The sequence below is a fragment of the Rhagoletis zephyria genome, unplaced genomic scaffold (genome assembly GCF_001687245.7).
Source record: "Rhagoletis zephyria isolate East Lansing unplaced genomic scaffold, Rhagoletis_zephyria_1.1 Rzeph_scaffold_01087, whole genome shotgun sequence".
NCBI classification, from domain to species: domain Eukaryota; kingdom Metazoa; phylum Arthropoda; class Insecta; order Diptera; family Tephritidae; genus Rhagoletis; species Rhagoletis zephyria.
The window spans coordinates 124,970-140,265 of NW_016158171.1; the positions used below are offsets into that span (position 1 = coordinate 124,970).

Genomic DNA, 15,296 nt, shown 5'->3' on the forward strand with positions numbered 1-15,296 from the left:
GGTCAACGCTATTATTTGCACCAGAAAAGTAAGTATTTGTGTGAAAAAGATAAATTCGTATATTTATAACATTTATAAACATTTTAGATGTGCAAAATATGAGCGGACGACGCAGGAGCTGCTGCAATTTTATGTGCAGTTTTGTAGCGAGTATCCGGTGCTGCAAAAAGGAAAAAATCATCCGTGCCCCCCAAAACTGATACAATCGCTCTGGACGCAGATGGCTGACAGCCTAAACACCATGCGTGGTCCCACCCGCTCCGTAGCAAAGTGGAAAGATGTAAGTTTTGTATATTTACATACATACATAAGAATGTATTTATATCTTTCATTTATGCGTGAATACATTTGCATACACACATTATTTCGCAGACATTAGCGGCGTGGAAAAATCAGCTACGCTGCCGCGCACGAAAAGTGCATGCGGATGTAACTGGAACAGGTGGGGGACCACGGACGGCAGACATCTCTGATTTCGACCAACAGGCGCTTGAAACTTTTGGGGCGGCGACAGTATACGGACGAGCAAACATGGGTACATTTGGGCATGCGGTATGTGAGTTTCCTTGAAATGCATATCTACGTGTCTGTAATGTATTTAAGGGGTACTGTTTAGTTATTTGTACAACGATTTTGAGTTGCTGTGCCCAAGCGCGTGAACCGAATCAAAGAACTTTTACACACACTTGTAGACAAGAGTCTACGCTTTATTAAAAAAAAGCTATATCTGCGCTCTATTTTTTTAATAATTTGGGTTTCAAATATGGTATTGTCCCCCTCCCTATTCACCCCCACACCAAAATCGTTGTACAAATAAGTAAAAACTTGCCTATTTAAGGGATCTAGATATTCACACATAACATTTGCCAAACTATATAATATAATATATAATCAGATGTAATTTAGACCGAGGTTGTCAATTCCAGTGAGGTGGTGACTTGCGAGTGTTCAGCACCGCTTTCGGAACCGCAGAATCCTATTTCTGCAGCAGCCGCCTTAAATGCCTTGCTAACTGTCCCACCAGGTGTTACAGACTGTAACTCACGAGCAAAAATATCGCAAGCCGTAACAAGTTAAACGCTGCCCTTAACAGCCTCCAAATTAAGGATGAGAGGGAGGCAATTCAACACGAAGTGCTCATCGCCACTCTTCATCAGCTGAGCACAGCCGTAGATCAGATGACCGTGGTGTTGGAAAAGCTTGATGCTGGACCAATATCCAATTATATATCCTTAAGCCTAGTAATACTTTTTAGAAAACATGCGAAAATGTGTTCCATAATTATAGATTGGTTGTGCACTTATAAGAATACATACATATATATGTATGTATATAGACATGAAAATGGAATTTGTAGTACACATAAATATATAATTAAATTTAATACAAGTACAAGGATGTTTTAAGAATTCATTGCACACATATTTACATTCTTACATACATAAACAAAGTTATTTATTATTGTTAGAATACTTAGATATATAAATGTATGCACAACAGATGTAAATCTGTTTATGTGTGTATGGAAGAATGCAAATATGTGTGCAATAAATTCTTAAAAATATATCCTTGTACAAGTATGAAATTTAATTATATAATTATTTGTACTACAAATGCCATTTTCATATCTATATACATACATACATATGTATGTATCAAAAACAAGTACAAATATGTGAGTACAAGACTGAATTCGAAAATCTATATGTACCTTACCGATGAGCTTACCAATTTCCCCAGTGGGACGTTTATGTTTATGCCTGTATTTCTGTTTTGTTATTTTTACTTATGTACATTAGACTGCATCACTCACCATACAAAAAAAAATCGGTACTATTTTTCCATTGGAATTATAAAATCTATTATATTTTAAGACGTCTACCAAAATATTTCGGAAAAATATTAAGATTTAAGTGAGCTGGACCGATTTGAAAATACCCCCAAAAATGGAGTTTTTTATGAATAAAAGATCTTAAAGATTTTTTTTAAATCCCCCCAAATGACAAAACGGTTTAAGCTTAAAATATTTAAAAAAAATTTAAACAAAATTTTGAACGGAATCGTAATGATGAGATTTTTGATACTGTTTTTTAACTTTTTTCAAAGATTTGCTATAGGAAAAACTGGAATAACTGAACCTTAGCTCTTCCGATTTAGACTTAAGAGGTTTCATTGGAAAGGTATTTTCTTACCCTTTTTATTTCTTTGCTAATAAACTCATTCAAAGGATGGAAGAGAAAGGTAGGATGAACGAACGTCAAAGTTGAATTAAGTTGTGTTGGTATTCGAAAAAACAAGATGGGGCGCGAATGTCGTTTTTTTGGCCAGAAATAAAAACAGTGTGAAAATACCTTTCTCCTGAGATCCCATATGTCTACATCAGAACATTTTTGGCGCAGTTATTCAAGTTTTTCGTAAACCAATCTTTGAAAAAAGTAAAAGAACAGCATCAAAAATCTCATTCTTACGATTCCGTTGAAAAGATTTTTAAATATTTTTATGCAGATTTTTTAAGCTTAATCTAATTTGGCATCTGAGGGGACTTTTATCAAAAAGTTCTTTAGAAACTATTTTTATACATAAAAAACTTCATTTTTGGAGGTATTTTCAAATCGGTCCAGCTCGCTTAAATCTTAATATTTTTCCGAAATATTTTGGTGGACGTCTTAAAATATAATAAATTTTGTAATCCCGGTGGAAAAACCGCAACTTTNGCATTTTTTGTAGTTTAAATTTAAAATTTTTTATTTAAAACATTAATACAAAAAATGGATATATACTAGGGTCTAACCGTTTTACTTAAATCTATTAGCTTTAATTCACATTTCAAGCTTTGCATAAAAATTATAAAGAACTCAACACCAGAATTTAAATAATAATAAAAATAGTAATAATAATAATAGTAATTAGTAATAATTGTAATAATAATAATAGTAATTAATAATAATAGTAATTAATAATAGTAATTAATAATAATAGTAAGTAATAATAGTAATTAATAGTAATAGTAATAACAATAATAGTAAAATGTAATAATAATAATAACAAAAATATTAACAATGATAATATTAATTGAAATTTTGGTGAAAGTTTTAAATGTAAATTAAAAGAAAAACTAAACCTTAAAACCAAAAATCTTTAGGGCTGCAAACGTACGGTTACATCGTTGCTGAATTATTAAACTGCAAAAACGAGCATAGAAAAATACTAAATGTATTGGTAACATTCTTAATTAATAAACCCGGTATGCATACCTTATAATGAAGATATATATCTTTCTCTAATTCTCGCACCATCTCTCAAATTAGCATTTTCTGCAGCTTCGTTAGTAGCAACATCCTCCTCAAATTCGTCCAGAGCTTCGAAACCAAGGTCTGCAGCAGAGCCGTGTTTCAAAATAATGTTGTGTATATAATATTCCCGGCTCTCTCATGGGAATAATGCAAAATACGGTGCTTTGCTAAGCACCGAAATCTTGATTGCAGAACACCGAAAGCTCTTTCTACGCAATTTCGAGCCTTTGCGTGTAGGATGTTGAATGTCACTTCTTTTGCATTCGATGGCTCTGCCACTGGAGTTAGAAGCCATGGTTCCAGTGGGTAACCCTGGTCCCCTAACAACCAATTATCGCACTGGATTCTATGTGTTCTTAGAAGATGAAGGCGTGTTGGGGATGTAGTCCAAATACCGGAGTCGTGGCAGGATCCTGGGAATCTTGCATTTATAGCCGTGAACAGCAAACGATGATCACATACCTATCGAGAAAGAAACTTGTATAACAATATATTAGATTTCTTACAGAATTGTCATTGCTTTGAAATTTAATTTTATCTATCATTTACCGTATGTAAAAAAAAAAAATATATAGTAACACTTACAGCCTCTACGTTAATGCTGTAGAAACCTTTCCGGTTCATATACATACATAGAGGGTTACTTGGGTCTGTTGATGATGAAGCGACTATGCCTATGTGCGTGCAGTCAACAGCACCGATCGTTCCCTTAATCATAAATGCCGTATAAAAGCTGAAAGTAATGATATAACATAAATTTAATTCACCTTTTTTAAAAATTCTATTTATTACCCCTTTTTAACTTCCAAGACCTCATTTGAAGTTTTGGGGACCCTTATTTCGCCGCCCTTAACTTCCATTATTAGCGTTGAGATGTGATGAATGGCGCGCGACACCGACGGCTGGCTCATCGCATCCTGCACACTTCTGGTATGAACCATGCGCGTAGAAATACAGGCTCCCCAAAAATCTTATTAGAAAGGGATGGCGGACTTCTGAGGGTCGCGTGGCTCCAATTAATGCATTAGTTCACGACAAAGTGATTTAGGAAGCGAAAATTTTGGATAAAAAACTATCTCCTGCATCGAAAACGGGTCGCTGTCGTCCCTGAGCTCCCTCAAAACTCGCTTCCTTTCAAGCTTTTGCTCGTCTTCCACAAGCACGGCTGCGCAAATAACTAAAATTTGTTCTGCCATTGAAATTAGTCTTTTTTATATTTTTTTCACAAATTTATTAAATCGTCGCACTTTTTATGTCAACACAAACATATGTTTTTGCTTTGTCACCTGCCAAATAGGTCATGACAATAAAAATGACAATTGGCATGATTCGAGTTTTGAATTTTGCTGCGAATACCAAAAAGCTTCAATTGTCATTTTTATGTCAATTGTCATCGCGGTGAGTTTTGTCAATGTGGCGGAATATGGCTGTAAGTTGGATGTTTTTACATTCTCGCATTCTGCAAGTTTTTTAAACGACATTTTTGCCAAAAACCGCAACACAAGCTTAACCTAAGTGGCTACTAAAAAATCAAAACTCAGGTATGCACATATTTTCAATGTGTTTTCCGAATTCGGCGTTGCGCATTTTCTTCTCTTTTATATGGAAGAAAATAGCCAACACCATTACCCAACAGAAAGATGCCAAAAATCGGTGGTAAGTGCCACATACTTCAGTATTGGAATTTTCTATGGAACAAATGCAGTAGGGCTCCAAATCTCAAATAAAAAAAAATAAAAAGTTGGAATCGATAGAGGTGATTGAGCTAAGTATAACGGTATACTTATTTTTTTTGGGCAAACAGCAACAACAAGAATTATCAAATAAGCTATTTTTGAAATCAAGATTACTTAAAAACGACTGGATGGATTTTGAAAATTTGATATACGTAACTTATACATATACATATATTTTAAATAGTTATTACAAAAATTTAATTAAAATTAAAAAAATACTAAAGAAATCTATACAAACCATTTTTTTAATCACCTTATTTGTTATAAGATTGAGTGGTAGAATTAAATGGAAAATTAATCAAGCTTTTATTTGATATAGAGTATACTGTCAAGAGTTCCCACTGTACAAAGTATTTATATAAAACAACCCTAGTCGNTAGTCTGTCCAACACCGGCTACACTATCCACAGTATTTTTTCACAAAACTCTTTTTTACGTAGGAGGCCTTCGGCCGCGCTTTAGGATTATAACCCTTACCAAATAGGATTCTCCTTTTGGTGTGCACCAACTGGGGCTATCGCCTCAGGGATGTAGCCTTGGGAAATGATGAGGTAACTAGAATTCCCTTTCTGTCTGGTAAACCTGGGACTGCCGCCCCAGTGATGTCTATTTATTATAGTTAATTATAAAGTACGTATACCAAGTTAAAGGGCATCAAATTTCCTTTTAAATGAGATTTTAAGAAATCTTGATTTCAAAAATAGCTTATTTTGGAATTTAACCTTTGATAATTCCTTGAACGAAAAATGGCACTGAAGATGGCACAACGACGAAACCGGTTTGTCTCCAAACCAAATTTGACAAGGGATGACGGAAAATCGTTCCACAATACATCATACTCCTACCCTGTCGGAAACACAAACAACCAAAAAGAAGTATTTTTGTTGTTGTTTGCCCAAAAAAAGAAGTATACCGTTGTACTGAGCTGAATGATCTCTATCGATTCCAATATATATATATATTTTTTTTTTTTTATTTGAGATTTGGCGCCAACTGCATTTATGCCTTTTCTATAAAAAATTTAATTGGCTACAAACTGAAATCTGTACATATACTGAAAATCTTTCTAAAAGTATAAACAGAACCAGATCGCTGTGCGAATTTCGTCGGTCGGAGCGATACCGTTGGGTGATATGCGCCGCAACATTTCGCCCAGTAAAACAGAACAGAAACGAAATTCGCATCAATTGAATGGCAAATAAAAACGCATAAAAATACAAAAGCGAACGATGAATTACCAAATTTTGCTATTCTGATTCTCGCTGATAATTATCTGATAGAAAAATGGGGAAACAAAGCTCCATTTTCACTGAGAGCTGATTTTGTGGCCGGCGGCAGCGGCAAAATTAAAAATAAATCTATTCTTGCCGAAGTTCGTCACACGAAATTCGTCGTCACATTTGTTGTGTGCAATCCCATAAACTGCGGTGTGTTTCAGTTTTGGCTGCGAACTTTCTTCCGACGAATTTCTCTGGGCGATTTGATTCTGTTTAAACTTTAATGCCGGATTTCCACTAGGCATTAAATTGCAAAAATGACAAATGACAAAGTTCGGCATTAAAAAATAATCGTGTCATTATGTTAAAAAAATTGTCATTATGCTCATTTCCACATGGAATTATTTCAATGCCAATGGAAATTCTGCATAAGAAATCTAAATAAAAAGCTGGAATTTTTTGTTGACTTTTTTTAATATTGCACATTGATATATTTATATTTATACGTTTTTTTTGCTAAAGAAAGAGCAATATTTAAAAAAATGACTAAAATTAAGGAACAAAAAAAATCTTGTCGTGCGCTTTAATTTTGACACGGGGTATAAGTCAGTTTCTTGTAACTTATAAATGGTTTTTATAAATTTTCGATTTTAATCGAAATGACCGATAAATCGGTTAATTTCTTACGATTAATTGCAATTATTAATTGGGTGCTTTCGATTAATCAATCGATTACTATTTTTTTTTGCCAGTACTAATTTTACTGGTTTTTACTGGATGTCGTTCTCGTACGCAAAAACTTGCAAGAAACTAGCAAAAGTGCGGAAATTGAGAGAGCAAAAATGACAGCTGAACTTGCAAGTTTTACTGGATGTTTACTGGATAAATTTTCACTGCAGCTATTTTGCTAGTAAGAAAAACAGCTGATGGCATGATGCTTAATGTAATTCATATTAACAAAATAATTGTTTATGGTGCTTTTAGAGTTGCAATTGACGAAATAAACCTATTTAAATATGTAATAAGATGGAAAATACTAGTTTTCTTAGAAAACTGCATCGGAAAATAACAAATTAAATAGCTGTTCATAAAACTAGCAACTTCTTGCTGGTTTTGCGTTTTCGTGCTTTCGTGCTTATTTCCCACATTGGGAGTAAACATTGGCTTACTTTCCGAAATTTGGTTACTGGCAAGTTGCTGGATATTTTTTGCTGGAGAATACGAAAACGCAACTGTTTTCTGTAAACCAGTGTTCCCGTTGTGCTACTAAAGTATCAAATTTACACTTTTTGGAGATCTATGCCCCCTGACACCGACTTTTTAAAAATGCGCTTTTTTGAAACTTTTCTTTGATTTAAAATAGATATTCACACATAACATTTGCCAAACTATATAATATAATATATAATCAGATGTAATTTAGACCGAGGTTGTCAATTCCAGTGAGGTGGTGACTTGCGAGTGTTCAGCACCGCTTTCGGAACCGCAGAATCCTATTTCTGCAGCAGCCGCCTTAAATGCCTTGCTAACTGTCCCACCAGGTGTTACAGACTAGGGGTATTCTCCAAATCTTGCAAAGCCATTGCACGTAGCACGGATTGCATGGATTGCATAACTTGCAAACACACAACAACAAAATACATGGGAAACGACATTTCCTATCGCTGCAAAATATGCAACGTCGAAACCCATGTATATATTTTGCAAAATAGCATAGCAAGATATATGCGACCCTGTGCTAGTTGTTTTGTTGTTGGAATTGCTACATATTTCTCTCATTCCTCTCATCTCGCTCACTTCATTTTTTTCTGCTGTCTCTTGTTATTGTATTTGATACATAATTTCGCTGCTTGCTACCCATGCATTCTCCCACTTTGCAATGGGGTGCTCTCGTACTCTTCGAAATTTGGGATAGTATTTTTGCATTTCGTGCAATACGTGCATCGTGCAATACTTCGAGAATACCCCTACTGTAACTCACGAGCAAAAATATCGCAAGCCGTAACAAGTTAAACGCTGCCCTTAACAGCCTCCAAATTAAGGATGAGAGGGAGGCAATTCAACACGAAGTGCTCATCGCCACTCTTCATCAGCTGAGCACAGCCGTAGATCAGATGACCGTGGTGTTGGAAAAGCTTGATGCTGGACCAATATCCAATTATATATCCTTAAGCCTAGTAATACTTTTTAGAAAACATGCGAAAATGTGTTCCATAATTATAGATTGGTTGTGCACTTATAAGAATACATACATATATATGTATGTATATAGACATGAAAATGGAATTTGTAGTACACATAAATATATAATTAAATTTAATACAAGTACAAGGATGTTTTAAGAATTCATTGCACACATATTTACATTCTTACATACATAAACAAAGTTATTTATTATTGTTAGAATACTTAGATATATAAATGTATGCACAACAGATGTAAATCTGTTTATGTGTGTATGGAAGAATGCAAATATGTGTGCAATAAATTCTTAAAAACATATCCTTGTACAAGTATGAAATTTAATTATATAATTATTTGTACTACAAATGCCATTTTCATATCTATATACATACATACATATGTATGTATCAAAAACAAGTACAAATATGTGAGTACAAGACTGAATTCGAAAATCTATATGTACCTTACCGATGAGCTTACCAATTTCCCCAGTGGGACGTTTATGTTTATGCCTGTATTTCTGTTTTGTTATTTTTACTTATGTACATTAGACTGCATCACTCACCATACAAAAAAAAATCGGTACTATTTTTCCATTGGAATTATAAAATCTATTATATTTTAAGACGTCTACCAAAATATTTCGGAAAAATATTAAGATTTAAGTGAGCTGGACCGATTTGAAAATACCCCCAAAAATGGAGTTTTTTATGAATAAAAGATCTTAAATTTTTTTTTTAAATCCCCCCAAATGACAAAACGGTTTAAGCTTAAAATATTTAAAAAAAATTTAAACAAAATTTTGAACGGAATCGTAATGATGAGATTTTTGATACTGTTTTTTAACTTTTTTCAAAGATTTGCTATAGGAAAAACTGGAATAACTGAACCTTAGCTCTTCCGATTTAGACTTAAGAGGTTTCATTGGAAAGGTATTTTCTTACCCTTTTTATTTCTTTGCTAATAAACTCATTCAAAGGATGGAAGAGAAAGGTAGGATGAACGAACGTCAAAGTTGAATTAAGTTGTGTTGGTATTCGAAAAAACAAGATGGGGCGCGAATGTCGTTTTTTTGGCCAGAAATAAAAACAGTGTGAAAATACCTTTCTCCTGAGATCCCATATGTCTACATCAGAACATTTTTGGCGCAGTTATTCAAGTTTTTCGTAAACCAATCTTTGAAAAAAGTAAAAGAACAGCATCAAAAATCTCATTCTTACGATTCCGTTGAAAAGATTTTTAAATATTTTTATGCAGATTTTTTAAGCTTAATCTAATTTGGCATCTGAGGGGACTTTTATCAAAAAGTTCTTTAGAAACTATTTTTATACATAAAAAACTTCATTTTTGGAGGTATTTTCAAATCGGTCCAGCTCGCTTAAATCTTAATATTTTTCCGAAATATTTTGGTGGACGTCTTAAAATATAATAAATTTTGTAATCCCGGTGGAAAAACCGCAACTTTTTTTGGTGATGCAGTCTAATGTACATACATTATACAAAACAGAACTATGAATTTGTATACATACCTGATACTTTACTACATTATATATGTATGTATATCGTATATCGCCGTCGTTTTTGGAGAATGACGATACGTGGTTTTGTACTTTAAACAACGATATGTACTTATGTACATCAAACTGATATGTCATATAGTTTTTATAAATATGAAATTGAATTGGTTTTGCATTGGTGTAAAAAAAATAAAAAATATAATCTATACTAATTATATAAAGAGAAGTCCCATCTTTTTATAAGAGGTGATCTCGCAAGCGGCTGTACCGATTTTTTTGAAATTTTGGACACCTTTTGGTAATAGACAGATAATAATTTCGTTATATTAAGGGAGCGTGGCATCTCTAATACAAATCGAATTTTTCATACCGCATATCTCTGGAAGTATTTGTGGTAAAGTCCTGGAACTTGGTATGGTATCAATCCCACACTCATGGAAAAAAGTGGGGGATATTGGAAAAGGGGGCGTGGCGCCTTCTAAAAATATTGAAACTTTACTGGAAATATATATATACTGGAAACATATATGGATACCTTTATATATATATACCTTTTTATGCAAATGTTGTTGTTAAAATGCTACTTTGAGCTGTTAAATATGTATGTACATCGTAACATACAATGTGTAACTAAATGTGCAAAAAAGGAACTTGAAATATATGAGCATTTTTTGTAGTTTAAATTTAAAATTTTTTATTTAAAACATTAATACAAAAAATGGATATATACTAGGGTCTAACCGTTTTACTTAAATCTATTAGCTTTAATTCACATTTCAAGCTTTGCATAAAAATTATAAAGAACTCAACACCAGAATTTAAATAATAATAAAAATAGTAATAATAATAATAGTAATTAGTAATAATTGTAATAATAATATAGTAATTAATAATAATAGTAATTAATAATAGTAATTAATAATAATAGTAAGTAATAATAGTAATTAATAATAATAGTAATAACAATAATAGTAAAATGTAATAATAATAATAACAAAAATATTAACAATGATAATATTAATTGAATTTTGGTGAAAGTTTTAAATGTAAATTAAAAGAAAAACTAAACCTTAAAACCAAAAATCTTTAGGGCTGCAAACGTACGGTTACATCGTTGCTGAATTATTAAACTGCAAAAACGAGCATAGAAAAATACTAAATGTATTGGTAACATTCTTAATTAATAAACCCGGTATGCATACCTTATAATGAAGATATATGTATATCTTTCTCTAATTCTCGCACCTCTCTCAAATTAGCATTTTCTGCAGACTTCGTTAGTGCAACATCCTCCTCAAATTCGTCCAGAGCTTCGAAACCCAAGGTCTGCAGCAGAGCCGTGTTTCAAAAGAATGTTGTGTATATAATATTCCCGGCTCTCTCATGGGAATAATGCAAAATACGGTGCTTTGTAAGCACCGAAATCTTGATTTCAGAACACCGAAAGCTCTTTCTACGCAATTTCGAGCCTTTGCGTGTAGGTGTTGAATGTCACTTCTTTTGCATTCGATGGCTCTGCCACTGGAGTTAGAAGCCATGGTTCCAGTGGGTAACCCTGGTCCCCTAACAACCAATTATCGCACTGGATTCTATGTGTTCTTAGATGAAGGCGTGTTGGGGATGTAGTCCAAATACCGGAGTCGTGGCAGGATCCTGGGAATCTTGCATTTATAGCCGTGAACACCAAACGATGATCACATACCTATCGAGAAAGAAACTTGTATAACAATATATTAGATTTCTTACAGAATTGTCATTGCTTTGATTTTAATTTTATCTATCATTTACCGTATGTAAAAAAAAAATATAGTAGTAACACTTACAGCCTCTACGTTAATGCTGTAGAAACCTTTCCGGTTCATATACATACATAGAGGGTTACTTGGGTCTGTTGATGATGGAGCGACTATGCCTATGTGCGTGCAGTCAACAGCACCTATCGTTCCCTTAATCTTAAATGCCGTATAAAAGCTGAAAGTAATGATATAACATAAATTTAATTCACCTTTTTTAAAAATTCTATTTATTACCCCTTTTTAACTTCCAAGACCTCATTTGAAGTTTTGGGGACCCTTATTTCGCCGCCCTTAACTTCCATTATTAGCGTTGAGATGTGATGAATGGCGCGCGACACCGACGGCTGGCTCATCGCAATTTGGAAGTTGTTTCCTGCACACTTCTGGTATGAACCATGCGCGTAGAAATACAGGCTCCCCAAAAATCTTATTAGAAAAGGGATGGCGGACTTCTGAGGGTCGCGTGGCTCCAATTAATGCATTAGTTCACGACAAAGTGATTTAGGAAGCGAAAATTTTGGATAAAAAACTATCTCCTGCATCGAAAACGGGTCGCTGTCGTCCCTGAGCTCCCTCAAAACTCGCTTCCTTTCAAGCTTTTGCTCGTCTTCCACAAGCACGGCTGCGCAAATAACTAAAATTTGTTCTGCCATTGAAATTAGTCTTTTTTATATTTTTTTCACAAATTTATTAAATCGTCGCACTTTTTATGTCAACACAAACATATGTTTTTGCCTTGTCACCTGCCAAATAGGTCATGACAATAAAAATGACAATTGGCATGATTCGAGTTTTGAATTTTGCTGCGAATACCAAAAAGCTGCAATTGTCATTTTTATATCAATTGTCATCGCGGTGAGTTTTGTCAGTGGCGGAATATGGCTGTAAGTTGGATGTTTTTACATTCTCGATTCTGCAAGTTTTTTAAACGACATTTTTGCCAAAAACCGCAACACAAGCTTAACCTAAGTGGCTACTAAAAAATCAAAACTCAGGTATGCACATATTTTCAATGTGTTTTCCGAATTCGGCGTTGCGCATTTTCTTCTCTTTTATATGGAAGAAAATAGCCAACACCATTACCCAACAGAAAGATGCCAAAAATCGGTGGTAAGTGCCACATACTTCAGTATTGGAATTTTCTATGGAACAAATGCAGTAGGGCTCCAAATCTCAAATAAAAAAAAATAAAAAGTTGGAATCGATAGAGGTGATTGAGCTAAGTATAACGGTATACTTATTTTTTTGGGCAAACAGCAACAACAAGAATTATCAAATAAGCTATTTTTGAAATCAAGATTACTTAAAAACGACTGGATGGATTTTGAAAATTTGATATACGTAACTTATACATATACATATATTTTAAATAGTTATTACAAAAATTTAATTAAAATTAAAAAAATACTAAAGAAATCTATACAAACCATTTTTTTTTTAATCACCTTATTTGTTATAAGATTGAGTGGTAGAATTAAATGGAAAATTAATCAAGCTTTTATTTGATATAGAGTATACTGTCAAGAGTTCTCACTGTACAAAGTATTTATATAAAACAACCCTAGTCTGTCCAACACCGGCTACGCTATCCACAGTATTTTTTCACAAAACTCCTTTTTACGTAGGAGGCCTTCGGCCGCGCTTTAGGATTATAACCCTTACCAAATAGAATTCTCCTTTTGGTGTGCACCAACTGGGGCTATCGCCTCAGGGATGTAGCCTTGGGAAATGATGAGGTAACTAGAATTCCCTTTCTGTCTGGTAAACCTGGGACTGCCGCCCCAGTGATGTCTATTTATTATAGTTAATTATAAAGTACGTATACCAAGTTAAAGGGCATCAAATTTCCTTTTAAATGAGATTTTAAGAAATCTTGATTTCAAAAATAGCTTATTTTGAATTTAACCTTTGATAATTCTTGAACGAAAAATGCACTGAAGATGGCACAACGCGAAACCGGTTTGTCTCCAAACCAAATTTGACAAGGGATGACGGAAAATCGTTCCACAATACATCATACTCCTACCCTGTCGGAAACACAAACAACCAAAAAGAAGTATTTTTGTTGTTGTTTGCCCAAAAAAAGAAGTATACCGATATACTAGCTAATGATCTCTATCGATTCCAATATATATATATATTTTTTTTTTTTTGAGATTTGGCGCCAACTGCATTTATGCCTTTTCTATAAAAAATTTAATTGGCTACAAACTGAAATCTGTACATATACTGAAAATCTTTCTAAAAGTATAAACAGAACCAGATCGCTGTGCGAATTTCGTCGGTCGGAGCGATACCGTTGGGTGATATGCGCCGCAACATTTCGCCCAGTAAAACAGAACAGAAACGAAATTCGCATCAATTGAATGGCAAATAAAAACGCATAAAAATACAAAAGCGAACGATGAATTACCAAATTTTGCTATTCTGATTCTCGCTGATAATTATCTGATAGAAAAATGGGGAAACAAAGCTCCATTTTCACTGAGAGCTGATTTTGTGGCCGGCGGCAGCGGCAAAATTAAAAATAAATCTATTCTTGCCGAAGTTCGTCACACGAAATTCGTCGTCACATTTGTTGTGTGCAATCCCATAAACTGCGGTGTGTTTCAGTTTTGGCTGCGAACTTTCTTCCGACGAATTTCTCTGGGCGATTTGATTCTGTTTAAACTTTAATGCCGGATTTCCACTAGGCATTAAATTGCAAAAATGACAAATGACAAAGTTCGGCATTAAAAAATAATCGTGTCATTACTGTTAAAAAAATTGTCATTATGCTCATTTCCACATGGAATTATTTCAATGCCAATGGAAATTCTGCATAAGAAATCTAATAAAAAGCTGGAATTTTTTGTTGACTTTTTTTAATATTGCACATTGATATATTTATATTTATACGTTTTTTTGCTAAAGAAAGAGCAATATTTAAAAAAATGACTAAAATTAAGGAACAAAAAAAATCTTGTCGTGCGCTTAATTTTGACACGGGGTATAAGTCAGTTTCTTGTAACTTATAAATGGTTTTTATTAAATTTTCGATTTTAATCGAAATGACCGATAAATCGGTTAATTTCTTACGATTAATTGCAATTATTAATTGGGTGCTTTCGATTAATCAATCGATTACTATTTTTTTTGCCAGTACTAATTTTACTGGTTTTTACTGGATGTCGTTTTCGTACGCAAAAACTTGCAAGAAACTAGCAAAAGTGCGGAAATTGAGAGAGCAAAAATGACAGCTGAACTTGCAAGTTTTACTGGATTTTTACTGGATAAATTTTCACTGCAGCTATTTTGCTAGTAAGAAAAACAGCTGATGGCATGATGCTTAATGTAATTCATATTAACAAAATAATTGTTTATGGTGCTTTTAGAGTTGCAATTGACGAAATAAACCTATTTAAATATGTAATAAGATGGAAAATACTAGTTTTCTTAGAAAACTGCATCGGAAAATAACAAATTAAACAGCTGTTCATAAAACTAGCAACTTCTTGCTGGTTTTGCGTTTTCGTACTTTCGTGCATATTTCCCTCATTTGGAGTAAACATTA

General features: G+C 33.5%; 1 protein-coding gene across 1 annotated transcript; it reads right to left on the reverse strand.

Moving 5' to 3' along the window:
• Window positions 1-3,392: 3,392 nt before the first annotated feature.
• LOC108362750 (putative nuclease HARBI1) lies at window positions 3,393-12,059 on the reverse strand. Its single transcript, XM_017615869.1, has 3 exons — window positions 11,978-12,059; window positions 11,771-11,918; window positions 3,393-3,755 (listed from the first exon to the last, which is right to left on the reverse strand). The coding sequence occupies exons 1-3, from the start codon at window positions 12,043-12,045 to the stop codon at window positions 3,393-3,395; spliced, it is 579 nt and encodes a 192-aa protein (XP_017471358.1). The 5' UTR covers window positions 12,046-12,059.
• Between the last annotated feature and the right edge of the window lie 3,237 nt (window positions 12,060-15,296).

Bases quoted from the DNA above. Each gene is read 5' to 3' on its own strand.
- LOC108362750 (XM_017615869.1), bottom strand. From the start codon at position 12,045: ATGGAAGTTAAGGGCGGCGAAATAAGGGTCCCCAAAACTTCAAATGAG. The intron at 11,919-11,977 runs GTAATAAATAGA...CATTACTTTCAG, and splicing joins GTCTTGGAAGTTAAAAAGGG to CTTTTATACGGCATTTAAGA. The intron at 3,756-11,770 runs GTAAGTGTTACT...CTTTCTCGATAG, and splicing joins ACAGCATTAACGTAGAGGCT to GTATGTGATCATCGTTTGCT.